General features: G+C 32.7%; 2 protein-coding genes across 2 annotated transcripts; one reads left to right on the top strand and one right to left on the bottom strand.

The window, feature by feature from the left end:
• Nucleotides 1–121: 121 nt before the first annotated feature.
• On the top strand, nt 122–616 carry LOC117564322 (ras suppressor protein 1-like). Its single transcript, XM_034243023.2, has 2 exons — nt 122–278; nt 334–616. Exons 1-2 carry the CDS (start codon nt 178–180, stop codon nt 422–424), a joined length of 192 nt encoding a protein of 63 aa, XP_034098914.1. The 5' UTR covers nt 122–177; the 3' UTR covers nt 425–616.
• A 540-nt stretch (nt 617–1156) lies between these two features.
• On the bottom strand, nt 1157–1890 carry LOC117564318 (fibrinogen C domain-containing protein 1-like). The gene is made up of 2 exons (XM_034243020.2): nt 1346–1890; nt 1157–1289 (listed from the first exon to the last, which is right to left on the bottom strand). The coding sequence occupies exons 1-2, from the start codon at nt 1780–1782 to the stop codon at nt 1157–1159; spliced, it is 570 nt and encodes a 189-aa protein (XP_034098911.2). The 5' UTR covers nt 1783–1890.
• Nucleotides 1891–18485: the final 16595 nt, after the last annotated feature.

The raw sequence follows: 18485 nt of genomic DNA, 5'->3' as shown, positions 1-18485 counted from the left end.
TTAATTTAATTTGATCGCAGCCGAACTTTCAGGAATGATAAAGACTGTGATATTATTATATGTACCAAAATTAGATTAGAATTTCGGTATACTTTAAGAATATGGTTTTATTGAAAATGAGAAACAAGTATCTGTTAGGATGCAAGTCAGCTCGATTTACTCAGCAATAAGTCAGTGATGAAAATGGAGGAGAATCCCTGGATCAATCCCATTGCTGAGCAGTATTTGCTGGGCATTAGCCATGTCATTGAATACCTCAAGACCGAAACTTACAAAATGTGAGTGCAAAACACAAATTGTTGATCTTCTCTTAACTGACAATCTGTCTAACAGCATCTACAATCGTCATATGCAGGCAGGACGCAGTGGGCCACCGCCGCCAAAGGCTGACAAGAGCAAGAAGGCATCCCGAGTGCGTGCCTAAGGACTTCTTGATCCTGGAAATGATCCTTGTCTTGTCCAGCTGTCAAGAGGCAGCTCTTTGTGTTTTCGTTTTAACCAAAAAACTAGATGTGTTTTATATACTAATTTTTAAGTATTTTGTACATTAATATTTAACTGTGAAAGTGCCTTAAATTGTTTGCTAACAAATGTGAATAAATACTATTTTGGACGAATAAAAAACAAACGTTTTTTTGTTTTGTATTTTATAAAACAGTCAGCATTTTGTTTTTATTTTGAATATAATTGTCCTTATTTTCTATCGCAATAAAAGAATAGCTAACAATTTTTAAGCAGTTGATGAAGATAAATCTTAAGCTGTTGAATTAAATAACTTAATTGATTACTGAAGAAAATCTTGGAGACAATTAAATTTTGTTGGTCTTTTTAAATTTATGTCCGAAATCAATTATATAAATGTGAAAATTAATTAAAAAACAACTTCAAAAGAATATAAAATCTTTATATTCTTAGTTTTAGTGCATATTATCTGAATATTATGAATATTATCTGATATAAAATATAGTTGCATAGTTGCGATGTGAAACAATTTGTTCAATGTTTCCATCTGCAACATGCAACATGCTGCAATTCGCTTCAATCAAACGATAAGATGCAATGATCAAAGATGTGAATTGTTAATTTAAGACAATTCTGAAAGAAAATAGAATGCAAGTCTAGGAATTTAAACTATTCGGAGCTTAGTGTAATATTTTCAGAATAAACATGATTTTGGCCTTATCATCATTTGTGTAAATTTCAAAGGTCGATTCTTTTTCCATTCTCTCCATTCAATTCCATCAGTTTCCTCTCCAATGTCTTCTTGTATATATTTTCCATTAAGATTGCTATATTTAAAACATAATTTAATTAATATTATTTACATTTTTTACTTCATAAATACCAAGAATAGCAACCAATATTGGAAAACCACCAGCCTGAACTGAAATAGGGTGGACACTTATCATAGGTAAAATCTTTATCGGGTGTTGAAAATCTATATTTGTGATCCGCTAATGAGTCGCCAGCATCGCCTGAATATGTTCCAAGATCTTTTATTCTATAGTCCTCTGTCTCGCTACCAATAACAAAGTTGTTGTATCTGGCATACCGTGTTTCATTAGAAAAGTCGCCAAGGGATATATATAATTCATGGGGCTGGGATTGTGTTAGCAAGTGAAGCTTATCGAGTCCAATAAAGAATTCTCCTCGCAGATCTCCAAAACCCTCTTTGTACTCTGACCAAGTTCTATTAAAATTGATGGTACCATCTTTACGTCGCTGTATAACAGTCCATCCAGTTCCAGCTCCAGGGAAGTTCGATTCACATGAAACTGTCATTGTTTGTGTTATAGGAACTCGAATCGAATGAAGCTCCGTCAATTTGCCAAAACAACTGGATGTCTGTTTATAAGCAGTGATCTCATTCTGACGTTCTTTAGTCTTTGCAATTTGTGATTGCAATTCTTTAATTTCTTCATCTTTCGACTTGATTTCCGATTTTAGGTTAGTTATTTGATGAATAAGTTTTTGTTGATTTCGATTATGGATTTCGAATGACTCGCTTAACTTTGACTTAATAAGTTCGGATTGTATCTCACACGATTTCGATTGCTTGTCCTTATATAGGATCAATTCTGCCTGCATCTTATCCGTAAGCTGCAACTCGTTTTTTTCTTCTGTCATTGTATTCATCGTGTTGACGTATTGTAGAAGGGGCTTCACAACCTGATAGCAATAGGTGCTGCATTGATCATCCAATTGACACTTAAATGAATATTAACTTAGAATTCTCTTTGAATTATATAATTTCACTAAGATATTTACCGAACAATTCACTTGTGATGTCATTAATAAAACTGTCAATATACACGTATACGCTGAAATATTCATTTCAATTTTGTATTCCGAATCGTCTCACAACTAACAAGCGACTGAGCGCAAAGAAGAAAGTCATCAGAGATAACTGGAGGCTTAGAAAGTCTTATCATTGAATTTGTTGCTGTTGTTGCCATTTTTCTTAGGAATCAATTAAATTATAAATCCGCAAACATAATGTAACAAATGTTGCCAACAGAGGTCGAATTACTTGCTACGATTTTAGGTATATTGAACACTTAAACAAAAGTATTTCTTGAATAACTTCTTCTAGTCTCTGAGATCTATGTGTTCATACGGACGGACAGACAGTCAGACGGACATAGCTATATCGTCTCATCTGTTAGCACTGATAAAAAATATATATACTTTATGATGTCGGATATGCCTCCTTATCTACCCTTCTACCCTATGGTAGAGAGTTTAATGATGGAGAATTTCTCTCTCTCTCTCTCCTGAAAATTTGGTTGCGATCAGATAAGAATTGACGAAGTTATTAAAGAAATGCTTTTGTATGGGCAAAAACGCCTACTTACTAGGGGTCTGAGTTGCTTTGGCTGACAATCTGGTATATTGTGGCGACTATGGTATATTTTAAATGCAGTACTATATCGATATACCAAATACACCATTTGATATATTTTTAGTATTTTCGAGTATTTCTGGTATATTTTGACAATAATATCGCAATATTTTGATTTTATTCAAAATGGGTAGCGGGTATCTCACAGTCGAGTACACTCGACTGTAGCTTTCTTACTTATTTTATTTAAAATTTGATTTTTTTGTTTTTGTTTTTCAATGTAGGCTCGCGAAAACCCGTTTGACAGCATATTAGTTGAATGGCATTTGGTATTGTTTTTATTTTGCTTTCCTTTGCTATTAACGTTGACAGTGTGACTGACTATGGGATACTCTTTCATCTAGTTTAATTTAAACTATCTTAAGATATTGAGAACATTTTAAGAGTTGCTGTTTCCCAGCTATTCATGTGACATTTTTCAAGCGAGTAAAAATAAGTTTTGTGTTAATAAACTTGTTTTTTATTTTTTTTATTATAATGCAATTAAAAGGTGTCATGAGCAAGTATGCATTAAAATAGTTACAATATTTACTTTCTCGAACATAATTTTCATTTTTTTTTTCTGTTTTAAATTTAAATGTAATTTGAGATTGTATTTATTGAAGTTATAATTACACTTTTTAAATCACATTCATTCAATTATTAGCTAACTTAACTATAACAAACTTATTCCCCTACTATCTTGGTATATCTAGGAATAAACTAAATTAGATGTCATACTTTAAAAACTAAACTGAATATCATGCAATGCCTTTTTTGACTTTTCTCGAAACAAAAACTAGTAAAACTAGTAAAAATATATATACAAAATGATAATTGCAATTTTCAACTTTATTTTTTTTGAAAAAAAGTGTGAAGCAGACAAGAGATCTAAAATTAAATTTTAATATTAAATTTAGATGTAGATGAGCACGAAATTTATCTGTGAAATAAAAATTACTATATTTTTCTATCCTTTCATATTTCATAAAATAAATAAATAAAGAAATAATAATATAATAATAAAAAATATATATATATATATATATATATATATATATATATATATATATATATATATATATATATAAGTATACCAGATTGTCAGCTAAAGCAGCTAAGACTCGATAAAAGTTGATGTTTTTCTTATAAAAAAGTTTTCCTTTAATATCATTTAACAGTTTTAATTTGATCGCAACCAAACTTTCAGGAATGATAAAGGCGGTTGATATTATTGAATTAACCAAAATTAAATTAGAATTTCTGTATATTTTAAGAATATGGTTTAATTGAAAATCGACTGTAGATTTCTTACTTGTTTCTACATATATTTAAAATAATTTCAAAACATTTAATCAATTTCCATTAAATACACGAGTATTCGTATCTTAAAGAAAATAAAAAAAATATTGCTTTCTTTTCTTTTCATATATGTACACTGAAAGAAATGTTCTAGTATCACGATTTGGGTCTTTGTTCTACATACTGAGCTAAGAATGAAAACACTCACAGTTAGATAATAACATGTAATCTAAATCTAGAATTCTTAGTCTTATTTAGAGATTTTTTGTCATTTTTCCGATTAATGCTCTTAGTTTTAAGAATTTGTACTTAAAGTAGTGATATTTTAGGAACACAAAATTTCAGATAAATGTTCTTGCTTTTAGAAACTGGTCTTTTTGAAGTATGCGTTTGCATCTCAAAGAAGTAATATACATTTTTGTGAATTATTCATTTTAGAGTCTCTTAAATTTTAAATGTTAAGTAATGATTTAAAGACTTCTTTCGTTGTAATCTAAAATATTCATTCATGACGCACAAGAGTATGTGAATGTAGAATAAATTATACAAAAATATTGTTTTCTTTCGTTTTTAATATAGGTCTCAAATTATAAATTTGATAGAGGCCTTAACATATTTTTGTATAAATGTAGCGCAACGGCGGAAATCAAGTGCGAGTTGATAAAATAGTCAAAGCTATTAAATAGTAAAGGACTTGCGCTGCGAACTGTGATTCATTATTTAATAAATGCCGCTTTTGAATGGGGTGGAGAATGGGGTTGGTCTATGCATTATACGTGACCCGTTGGCAGTTCCGTTTAGATAGTTAGCAGAATTTTTAATTACTTTATTGTTGCAGCAGTCGTTAGAGTTGGGGTTCGGGATTGGGTTTGGAATTGGGATTTTGGGTTTGGGTTTGGGAATTGTGGTGTGGGGAGATTGTGGCTCTGTGTGTAGCTGCATCTCTGATATGCATTGTTAGTCATATTTTTGTTGTTTTCGTATTAATTTTCATTCCGCCTGTCGAATATGCCAAAGCCAGTGAAAGTTTGTCTTTTGTGCCTTGCGATGCATAATTTGCGTGTTGCATACTTTTTGGGGCGCATTGCTTCGTTCATTTCCAAAGGGGTTGCAAATCTCTCTCTGTGTATGTGTGTGTGTGTATGCATGTGTTGTTGTGCGCCACATTTCCGCCATATAAAATATGCAAAACAATGCAAACTCTCTCGTAGTCCAAAAAAAAAAAAAAACTTTAGCCTGACCGAAAAATTAATTTTGTTTTTGGATGAGAATTTCGAGCGCCAGATTTCTGGCTGCTAATGTTGTGGCAACATTCTACTCTATACCAGCCACCCATCAACGTTAGTTTTTGTTTTAATTTCATTTTTTTTTGTTTTTATAATGTTGCTCCTCTGTTTTTCTAGTCTTCGTTATTTTCAAAGTTTTGACCGTTTGGCAAATTTACCCAATTTGGGTAAAAATTCATCAAAATGTTTAAAACTCTCTCTTTCGCTAACGAATTCATTTGTGAATCAATAAAGATGTTTTTAATTTAGCTTTTATTGCTATTAAAATAATCAAATTTTATTGAGTTATAACAGTAATTATTATTTTAAATAAATTCTAGTCAATAATCCCAATCGATTTGAAATATATTGTTTTATTAAACTGTTTTCACTAATGTTGCACCTCACGTCATTGGGTAAAAAAGCCAAGCAATTATGAAAATTTATTACCTATACATTATTTATATTAAACAAATGCCCAGCGTGGGCTTAAGTATCTGTTAAGTTGCTCGATTTATATGCTAATGTGTTTCTCTCTGTGTGTATGTGTGTGTAAAGTATAATTCATTTTGTGTTGCGTCTGTGATTGGTATTACCATAAATTATTCAGTGTCGAAATGTTTTGCGGTCCCATTTTAAATGAGTTGTAAAATATGCAAGTTAATTTGGGAGAATCGTCCAACTGCAGCCATAAATTCGCATTAAGTTGTACAATAATTTGCAGCATTTAACAGCGTTTGATATTGTTGCGCTATCTGCTATCTACCATAATAGGGATCTGAGTATTGTGTTTCATCGATGCGAGGTTAGGTTGATTTATCTCAACGCTTAGTCTTTTACTAATTTCTGGCCATTTGCATGTGCTGGCCACAAAGCTGACCACAGCAAAGGAGTCCGTTGGCTTGGCTTGGCTTGGCTTGGTTTTGTCTCGATAAATGGGCTGATTGAATAACTGGAAAGGAACTGAAATATAAATGACAGATGCCCCCCTTCATTCCCTCGGTCCAATCCCTAATCCTTCGCCCTACCTCTGAGCAGCTGTCAGCAGTGGGCAACAGGGGTGCGGGGTCCGGGATGAAGGGGTGTTGCCTTCTGGCCGCCACTGCCTCTTTTATTTCTGGCAATTTTTCAATGTGCTTTGTTTACATTGGGCCAGGACCAACAGCAGCAGCAGCAAGAGCAGCTTGAGCTAATACCACCAAGCGAGGCACTCAGGAAGGAAGGCAGGCGGGCAGAGGGGAAGACAGGAAGGCAGACAGCACCAATCACTGGTACTTCGTACTGAGTATTGACTGTGCTTTGTAGGACCTGCTTATCCTGCTAGCTTTCGTCCTATGCCTTTGCCTCGACTCTGAGCCGTTTGATTTACTTCAAACAATTGGCAACATCATACATCAACGACTCTTGTTCCCTCCGCTTCTTCTGCTTCTTCTTTTATTTTCTCACAAATCTCTATGCAAAGCGTTGAGCTCTTCACTTTGTTGTTCTCTGCCCCAATCTTTCAATCGTATTCCTTATTCTTTTTTTATTTTCTTTTCGTATTTCTTTATTCAATTCGCAAGCTAAATGCTCAGGCTTATGCAAGTATTGAGCAATGTGCTTTTTTCGTTGTAAACGAGTTGAGAACACGATTGTCATGGCTTATTTTGTCTCTGTTGGAATGCTAAATAGGAAATTTATTTGTGTTAAAATTGTCGAACGTAAGTGTATTTATTTTATCTTTCTATAAAGTTATATGTTATTTATGGTTTTGAAATTCATTTTATTTTCTATTTATTTTTTTTTATTTTTCTTTTATATTTCAAAACTGACAACAATTTGATTAGATTTGTCTTTAATGACTAATTTGTATAAACTTGTTTTGTAGTAATTATAAACAAACATTTTCGAATAATTATCAATAAACTTTCTTCTAACGATTCTATGCCATTTTAAAGTATTCTCTACGGAATGCTCATTTGAAATATTTCAAAGGGTTTAAATAATTGCAATTGCGGTTGATTTGTTTGCACAAATCATGACTCAAAATTAGCGGCTCGTAATAGAGAATTCATTGGCCAACAGGTTATGGAAATGCGATAAATGACTGGGAAATTAATTGGCGAAATACTAATCCATTTTAATTAAAGTAAATAAAATTGAAATTCAAAGAGAGTTGGCATCCAGTGACCAAAAGGGAATTATGACAGGCCAAAAACCAAAAAAATACGAGTCAAAAACAAATGAAAATATTAATGTTATTGGAGAGTTCGCTTTGTGTTGGGCCGTCAACACAGTTAGATAATCGGATTTGAATGCTGTTTTATTGCACTTGCATTCAAGGGGTGTAAAATGCATAAATCATAATTATGCACACATTGTAAATAAATAAAATTGTATATTAATTTGTTGACAATTATGAAATTATAAAAGCTAGACAAAAGCGAAACCACAGCAGCTATAAATTCGAGAGAAAAAAACAGCAGCGAAATATAAATAAAATGCGTTTTGCAGCTTACAAAGCGATTAATTAGCGTTAAGTCAGCAGTTTGGCTGTCAACAAATATTTAACTGCTCATTAGTTGACCCAGTCCCAGTCGGCGAGGTTTCTCTCTACTATCCAATGCCAATGCCAATCCCATTCCCAATCCCAGCTGCAGTTCCAGCGCAGTGTCAATGCGACAGTCCAGGGGGCAAAATCAGCGTTACGTATACGCCGCATGCAACCGCACACACTGTACCTGCCTCATTAAGATTCAGTTTGTGTCGCTGTCTCGCTTCGTCTCAAGTTAACTCCATCTCCAGCAATGCCACAAATTTCGTGTGCATGAGTGTGTTAGTGTCTGTATGTGTGTGTGTGTGTGTGTGTGCGGGGAGAAAAACTACTTGTTATTCAGTGCGTTTAACTTCGTTTAGTTGGGCGAAATGTTTTAGAACTCGTTAGAGCGTCCGCTTGGTCACAGCAGTGGTTACCATTAAAGTGCGCCAGAGATTGACAGACATCGCCCACTGTATGCGGGCGTTGGCGGGGGCCGGGGGTGAAGCCTAATCAATGCTCTCTTTCAGATCGACTAACCGCCTAAAGCTACCCGCATTACGGTGTAATTTATTTAGCATTAACTGTTGCACGATTCTGCAGAGTAAGGAGACAACAACTCCAACTACGATATATCAAGTAGTGCATGAATTAAAGGAAATAATATTCAGATTTATTCAGTTCATTTGCTGTTGAAGTTTAAAGAGACTACTTTATTTCTCTGCAAATCAGATCGGTACTTATAACGGCTGCCCATAGTGTTAACAATGTGCCTGCAGGATATACAAGTAGAAGCTAGAAGGTTTATGACAGCTTTTGAAGCTTTTTGGTGCATACACTAATAACTATAGAAGAAAACTACAGTGAAGTGTGCTCGACTCTGAGATACCTATTTTCAAAAAAAGCAAAAAAGCGTGTCATTATTCTTAAAATATATCAAAATAATAATATATAATAATAATACCACAAAAATACAAAAAAATATACCAAATTATATGTTTGTGTATTTCTACATTACACATATACCATATAGTGCAAAATATACTAGATTGCTAGTCAAAGCAACTAAGACCCGTTTTTGTCCATATTTAAGTATTTCTTTAGTAATTTCGAAAATTTTGTTATATACATAAATATCTATAGTCTTTGTGATTCTTGAAATTTTGGTTGCGATTAGATAAAAATTGTTGAAGTTATGTAGTACTATATCAATATACCAAAAATAGTCGTTGGTATATTTTTGGGTTTAAAATTTTATATTTTCAAGTTTTGCACAATTTTAATTTTATTCACAATGAGTAGCGGGTATCTGACAGTCTGGCACACTCGACTGTAGCTTACTTATTTGCTTCAGTTCTGTTGCAGTCGAAAATTAAAGATACTACTTCTTTAGTTTAAATTTATTTCACTGCAAAACAAATCGGTTTTTTTATTGTACTCGTATTCAAATTAAGTACTACCGACAACTCAATGTCAACACATAGACATCGAGGCGACTATTCAAGCATATTCAATGCTTTTTGTGGGGCAATCAAGCGAACGAAGAGACGCACACAGACATTTTTGGTCGTCGTAACATTTCTTCATGATTAAACCGATGGGGATGTGTGCTGGCTGCCTAGTTGCCTAGCTGACTGGGTGGCCTCTCACACTCTCGTGCCAATTATCATTTGTCTGGCAGCTGGCCAAAACAAAAGCGTTCGACGCTGTCAAAATCAAAGTACTGAAAGTATTGAGGCAGACAAAGCACGTCTACCTGTCGGTCAATGTGCGCACTTTCGTCCTGTTCCACAGTTAGAATATGGCAACTACTACTGCAAGTAGATGTACGACTTCAAGGGAGTCGAAAAAACTTTTTCCAACTACAACTTATCGTGTTCAACACAGACAAGCAAAAGCACAGATATGGAGACACATGACAACATGAGTAAGCAAGTATTCTATTGCCTGCTTTTTGGCGCGTTGTCTGATGATTTGACATGAACATTTGACAGGCAACAACATGTCGCCTAGTTAGCAGTTGTTCACACCTAATAATCATCGAATGGAATGAGAACACTTTCAGCAACAACAACGATAATAATCAATATGAATCGGTTTATAAAGTGCTGCTAGCTATTCAAAACTAATTTCTCATAGCAAAATGCAACAATAAATCCAATTAGATGACGAAAAAATAAGAGAAATAGAGAGAGAGAGTAGGAAAATAAACTAAACGAGACAACAAATCCATCAGGCAAACAAACCAATCCAACAAATCGCTTTTCGAGTTGAAGTTTGGTGTCGGACTTTGCAGTTAACAAAGATGAATGATGCATTTTTTATTGGCGGGAAGCAGTGCAGAAGCAGAATCAGCTCAAACAACATTTGCCAGCCAAAACTCAGGCAATGAAAAACTAAAAGAAAATTCAAACTGTTTGAATTTTATTGGCGAAATTGATAAAGTGGCTGTAGCAGAATCGAAAGGAATTGCAAATGCACGAGAGAAGAGTAGGAGAAGGAGCAAGAGCGGATCGATCGATAAAGGTGAAAAGACAGGATACTGCAAGCAAAAGACTGCTAAGCAATCAATGTGCTCAAGTTCAGGGATTGCAAGATATAAGGCAGTGTTTTCTTATTTTCCGATTTGTGTTCGGCATGCATAAAAATATGAGCTCAGTATCTTGTCTTACTCTCTGATTGCGGTTGCAATTGCCTTGATGTTGTTTTTTTATAGCAAACGCTTTTCCGTGTACCAAATCAATTTTAATTTGCGACAAAAACCGATATTTTGATAAAATCATATTGACAGTTTAGTTGGGTCGAACATCTCTAAATGTGAGAATTGATAAAAGTAGATAATTAATATTATTTTTGTTTAATAATTATTACTATTGATTTATTGAGAGCTGTAATTATTTTCCAATTTATTTTAATGATATCATTTTCTAGTTGATAGTCAGTGAAATATTTAGACATAATTTTATTGGTATTGATTATACAATAATTATGCAATTAATTTATTGTAGTAGAATTATGTAATGTGTAATAAACAAATGTATTGATAATTATTACTGTGATTATTTTCAAAATTATTTTAATTATATTTCTTTTTTAAGTTTATAATCAGTGAAATATGTACCCAAATTTATTTGGATTGAAAATTCAATATTTACTGTATTTTTAACTTATTGTGGTATATTTTTTTAAAATGATTTACAAACCCAGAAATATTAATAAGTTCCTTCTACATTCACTAAAGCATTTACCTTATGACATTCTACTAGTATACTTAATAAACTTGTAGACTTGTCCATTAAAATACCTGTACAAGAGTATCATAGCTTTATAAGCACCAAAAACCCAAATTTGTATTTGTCAAACAGAAAACTTGAAGTGGGCAGCTCTCTTGGTAGTTGAGAAATAACTCGAGCTATAATACGTAATATGCTCAATTTAAAGAGCTTTGATTTGCCTACAGAAATCAGTGCAAGTTTCTATGTGCGTGTGTTTTTAGGGTGTATGTGTGTGTGTGGCTAACACGTTTGCCTTTGTTTGCTGTGCGAATAGATGAGCCAACAATGCACAAAGTTGTCCAACACCAGAGCAGGGAAAGCAAAAATATTGTAGCATAATTTTCGGCGCTAACAATACAAGTGAAGCCGACGAAAGAGAAGGAAGGAGGGAGAGAAAGAGCGGAGCGGAGGATGCCGGCACAGGCTGATAGAAGGGAGTACAGCAGGCAGACATATGGCACATGGCATATATCAGCACATGCATTCATAAATCATATTCTCTGCAGCTGCAGAGCTGAGTGCAGCAAGCCAGGCAAACAGGCAGCTCAGGAAGCGGCCAGCAGCAACAGCAACGACTTGGGTGAGTGTGTGTGTGTGTGTCTGGGTCTGGGTCTGTGTGTGTGCGAGTGCGAGTGTGTGGAATGTATGTGCTTAGCTATGGCAGTGCCGGCTATTTTAAGGATATTTATACTGACAGCGGAGTTTTGATGGAAAAACTTTTGTAAATTGCTTTTAGCAGGGCAAAACAGCCAAAAAAAAAAAACAAAAAAAAATGGAAGAAAAAACCGCAAAATGCAGAAAAATAGACAAAAATGTGCCGCCTGCCAAAAGAGTTGCTTTAATGTTACTTAAAGAACTTCCACGTTTGTCCAGCCAACGCTCGACACAATATTGTGTGCGTGTATACGTTGTATCCAAGGATATTTCCGTGCATTGCATCCTTGTGTTTGCTTTGGCAATGCACATTTATTAAATCGACTTCATATTTTTAATGATGCACAAAAGTTTGCCGGCCTGCTCCTTACACACAAACACAAACACACAAAGATGCAGGCACAATGGGAAGGTCTTTTAAAAAATTGCCAACATATTTTTCGCTTTTCTTTAGTATTTTATCGCTTTTTCTCCCTCAATTCATTCCACTCTCTTCTCTTGACAGCAAACCGTTTTTGTCGCTCTCCTTGTTATTGTTATATTTGCTGCATTGTCGTTCTTTTGTTGTGACCACAAAACATCGTAACGTATTTTGCTAAAGTCGAACTAAAATTCTCTATGCTATAGATGGCCTCATATTGAGTGTCCTTTTTATTGTGCTTAATTGGCTCAAGGTCTAATTATGACAGTATTTTTTAAAGACACGTAAATGTTTGACGAATTTAAATAAATTGATCTTATCGAATGTTAATGATTTTCACAATATTTAATATATATATAAATATAATTTGGCAGTTTAAAGCTAAACATTTAAGTGAAAGTAAATATATGTATATATTTATCAATCAAAGAGACTTTTAAGTATGTAAATAAAATACCTGATTTAATCAATTATTTGTCTGCCATAAACAATACACTTAAAGCCCCTTTTTGTTTTATATTTAAGCATCATTAATTATGTTTTAATTAAACTAATTAAAATTCATTGGCATTTCCCACTTTTGAAATATTTAACATTCTTTGTGGATTTAAAATACGAGCAAATTGCGGACGCTTTAAAAATTGCAAACACAGAGGGATTACACTAGTCGCAATAGTCAAAACAATTTGCTGGCCCACACTTGGAAACCCATTTAGATAACTTTATAAAGTTGTTTATTTTTTTCCAATGAGATTTTCATTGACAAAGCACCACACAAAATACAACAAATAGTTCGCCATTTGTTGTTCAGACACTACAACCAACGTTTGCATTTGTTGTAGTACAGGCAATTTAAATTGAAAAATATTGTGCAACATTTTTGATAAATGATAAACAAAGCAACAAAACAATCACAACCAATGCTAAACCAAAAACAAATCAAAAACTAAACGAAGCAAAAACAAAAATCTAACCAATATAAAATGGAAATAAAAATAAATAACGTTAAATGATATTTCGAACTGTCTAAATTTCAAATTTGCGTCGGTTTTCCTGCAATTTGCAAATTAGTTGAAAAATCAATTCAATTATTTTGTTATGGCTGAAAACAATTCTTATTTTACTTCATGGCTGTGTCGGTGGTCAAATGATTGCAATGAACGTACATATTTATTTCGGGAATTTGTTGACAAACTGATAAATTGGCAACGGCAAAAGATTTCGCCTTTTTGTGTATGTTATGATACTTCCGTTTGTTTGCTGAATTGAAATTATATATATTCGGCAACAGTTTCCATAATAACACCTCAATTAATTGTGGTCTAAAGGACACATTTGCTGCCAATGCTGTCTGTACAAATAAAAGTGCATATGCATGCATATTTTTACCATTATAAATGAATGAAGCGAACAGTTTCAGGGTGGGAAATAAACAAATTAGAATAAGAGAAGCAAATAAATTTAAAAACTCGACCGCTATTTATTTGTACGAACTAATTGCGATTATTTATTTAATCTTAATCTTATATTACATAATTTCTTATATCTTATATCTTATTCTTATATCTTATATCTTATATCTTATATTATCTTATATCTTATATCTTATATCTTATATCTTATATCTTATATCTTATATCTTATATCTTATATCTTATATCTTATATCTTATATCTTATATCTTATATCTTATATCTTATATCTTATATCTTATATCTTATATCTTATATCTTATATCTTATATCTTATATCTTATATCTTATATCTTATATCTTATATCTTATATCTTATATCTTATATCTTATATCTTATATCTTATATCTTATATCTTATATCTTATATCTTATATCTTATATCTTATATCTTATATCTTATATCTTATATCTTATATCTTATATCTTATATCTTATATCTTATATCTTATATCTTATATCTTATATCTTATATCTTATATCTTATATCTTATATCTTATATCTTATATCTTATATCTTATATCTTATATCTTATATCTTATATCTTATATCTTATATCTTATATCTTATATCTTATATCTTATATCTTATATATATCTTATATCTTATATCTTATATCTTATATCTTATATCTTATATCTTATATCTTATATCTTATATCTTATATCTTATATCTTATATCTTATATCTTATATCTTATATCTTATATCTTATATCTTATATCTTATATCTTATAACTTATCTTATATCTTATATCTTAAGTACCATTGCATCATTTGCCACACTGTTCATGTAAATTTAGAACCACTGTATAAATGTGAGCTAAAAAAATATAAACATAAAAATCTGTGTGTGGCAAGCAGCCGTGCAACGATTTCGCGTTTGTTGTGCAGCTGCTGGTTGAAAATGTTGCACAGCATGCATAAATAATAAACGACAAGCTTGCTCATACATACACATGCATGTATATCTATGTGTGAGTGTATATACAGACACCTTAACACACATACACAAAGGCATTATGCACATTTTGCCAGCGTGCCCAACTGTGGCGCAAAGAGGCAGCCGAGAAGGGCGAGTAAAGCAGGGGACGGCACTCAACCAGCTTCTAAATTTATTTTATTAAGTCAAGCACACAGACAGCTCATAGGATGCGACTGGCGTTGCTGAAGCTGCTGATGCGCCTGGCCTGGCCTGACTAACGGTATAAATAAAATAATTTACGGTAACTGCTGCCGCTCATCAGGCCAAAAGCGATGTGCTGGCAACGGGACGACGGAGCGAGGACGATATGTTGACAAAACCCGGCGCAGGATCATCAGCGACGCCCCAAAATGCCGCTTACAAAAAGTGTAGCATACTTTTTTGCTCAGTTCCTTTGTGTGCAGCTGCATACGAAATTAATGCACATCTGCATACGTGTTGCTGCACGTGTGTGTATGTGTGTGTATCTGTGTGTGGATGCAGCTCGCTAAATATAGTTATAATTATGCGCACACATTTTTAATTAAGTTTTGCACTGGGCCGCTCGCTGTCCGTTTTAGCTTTGGTTTTAGCAATATATTATGCATACGCCCCGTTAAATTGCATTAATATGAGCTACACATTTTCTCCTCTTCCCCCTATTTCCCTTTTTTTTTTACGTTTCTACTATATGTCTGTTTGTCAAATTACATATGTTAAACATTTGCCCTGTCTTTGCTTTAATTTATGCGGTTTTTTTTATGCAGAACCAGAAGGCGATATATTTGAATTGAGGTTGAGAAAAATAAATATTTATAAAAAAAAAAATTAAAATATATGACATACATATTTATGTAGATATTTTCACATAAAATACTTAAGTCTCCATTTTATTTGCATTACAAACATAATTGCATGATCAATTATTATTTCAATCCGTCTTCACGAACTCCTTATACAATATAAAATTTAAAAATCTGTCGGATATCAAGGGGCACTTTGTGAGGCTGATGGAAATATATATATGTGTATCGCATTCAAAACCACTTTGAATTTGCTTCTATATTTTTCTCGAAAATTATAGTCTATCCAAAATACTTAAAAAAAAAATAATACCATAAATAAAAATGTACATTTTAAATGAAGCTCACACACAAAACGACAGAAATCGATAAAAATTGCAGAGGCTAACCGCACCACTGTGGTTCCGCCAGTATGGGAGTTGCGGCCAAAAATACTTCTAGTTGTTATATTGCTACGAAATTTTGCCCAAAATTCTATAAAAATATTTTGTATATATAGTAAAAAAATTGTCTAGATCGGAATACTATATCCTATAGCTCCCATACAACCTTAGTATGGCTTATATGCCGATAGTGCGCCAAAATACTTCCGGTGGAGTTACAGTGCTAAAAGTTGATTATTAGCATCCAAGATATGTATAAGACTATTTAAATTACCTTTCTGCTTTCTTCTACTAAACTAATTACTTATTGAGTTTTTTCTGCATTCGTGCCCTCTTCTGTGCACCAAAGATCAAAGATGTACATGCGTAAAAGCTCGTAGTTATAAGAAGCGCCATTAAAAAATGATAATATAAAAATAATCGAAAAAAAGAATATGTAAAATTGTCCACAAACACAAAAAAAACATCACAAAGGCAAAGAAGGAGCAGCAGATTGCGTCGCAAATTTGATCTTGAAAACAGTAAGATAGCTTGAGTTTATTAATGAGTATATACACATCTGCCAAAATCTGCAGTTGAACTTAATATTTTTATTACCTGAAAACATTGGCAAATGCACTGATATCACTCATAAAGGGGGAATCGGGGGGCAACATACCTAAAAATCTACTTAAACAGAGATAATGACGATCACAATTCACTGAAAATTAGTATTAATTAAAATTAAACAATAACAAATAATTAATAATTCAAATTAATTTCAGTAAAAGATCTTGTAAAAGTAAATATCTTCAACTTTAATACCCTTTTTAAATATTTCAATTTGGTGAATTTTTGCGAACGTCCGACCACTTTGACCTTCACTTTTGTTTCGACAAAAAGCCCTCTAAACGCAGTTGCAGCAGCAAAATTGAAGACGTGTTCACACTTTGCATTCTATTTTTAGAATGTCCCGTTAGATTTCCAGAAAAATCTAGTTTGCAATGAAGAAGCTTGGACATTTTAGTAACGATTTGTTTACTTTTTGTAAATTTTTGTTGTTATGACTTTTTTTATTTTTGGCCTATGGGCGGAACCACTGTGCGCACTTTCACACGCAAAAACCATCTTGCAGCTTACAATAAAAAAACTCTAAAACCTCTTTGCGGGTGCAATTTAAACACAGGAATAATTTTTTCAATTTACCCAGTTTTAAATGTAATTTTATTGGGAAGTATACAATAAAGATGTTCAAGAAGGAAATATTATCTGATTGCCGGAATGTATACATTTTAAAAATAATACTAATGCTAATAGTTTAACCTGCCATTCAAGTTTTATTTATTATTAATTGTAGTACTAAAAATGTAACTATATGGCACTAATCATTAAAGTTAAACTGAAAAGTAGTAAAGTACAATAAATTAGATTTCTTTTTTATTAATTTTTTAGCATATTATAAATTAAAAGTTTTTTATGTTGATTTCCTTTTATGTAAGAAACAAAAATTATTCAATACACATTTTGAAGTGTCTGCTACATAATTAATTATTCGCTAATACTGGGGTCAAAACAAAAATAAGTTAGTTGATAAAGTCTATATTAAATGTTACAGAAATATACAAAATTTTTATAATAATTAAAAAAATATATTAAATTTTAAAATTAACATATTACGTTGATTAGCAATTTATTTTTAAATTTACTACAAAAGGTTATCAGCAGAAGGAGTAGAAGACAATAACACGCTATTCTCGTTTTTAGTCGTATTTCGCGGTTGCACTTTATAAATGTTGATAAATATTTACAATTACCAATTTAAAAGTTCAGTTTGTTCAGCTTTTTGTTTGGCTTGTTCTGCTTGTTGTGCGGCACAGCACAAAACACTTTTCTGTTTTTTAACACAAAACTTTTTGCAACGACTCAGCTTTGCAATATATGTATGTATATATTCATAGACTATATACTACTCTACTCTACTATATATATTTAGGTTGTTTTTTCGAGTTTTGTCTTTTGTGTTATGGCTTGAAAGTTTTAAATATGATTTTATTTGTGCAGAAAGTTGCAAGTTGTGGTTGTTTTTACATATTTGACCAGCTTGCAGACGCAGACGGAGAAGTTGCAGGCAAAAAGAAAATTTAAATAATGAAATGCAGTTAGTTATTGGCTTAAAGTTATCAAATAAAATTCTTCAAGTGAATCTGGAGACTGCACTTTGAAATCTTCGTATGGCTGTCATACAAAAAAATGCGTTTTTTAGCGAAGAGTTTCTGTCTCTTAAAGACAAACTTGGAAAATTTCCTATTTTTTTTTGGTTAGTTAAACGAATTAAATGGCAAACTGTGGAAACATTTAAGAATCCCTAAATCATGGCATCTTCTTTTAGTTTGTCCTTTTTCGTTGCCTTGGACGTTGTCGTTGTCGTTGTCGTTTTTTATGCAACATTTTCTGCTTAAATGCATTTGGCGCCCGGTCGTCGTCTCAAGTAGCCGCCATTCGCACGGCTGCCAGTTTCAAGCTTGCACAGCTTCCAGCTGTCTTTTAGTCCTGCCGTTCGTCTGTCTTGGC

This window comes from Drosophila albomicans, chromosome 2L (assembly GCF_009650485.2).
Source record: "Drosophila albomicans strain 15112-1751.03 chromosome 2L, ASM965048v2, whole genome shotgun sequence".
NCBI classification, from domain to species: Eukaryota; Metazoa; Arthropoda; class Insecta; order Diptera; family Drosophilidae; genus Drosophila; species Drosophila albomicans.
This window is presented reverse-complemented; position numbering and strand designations above follow the sequence as displayed.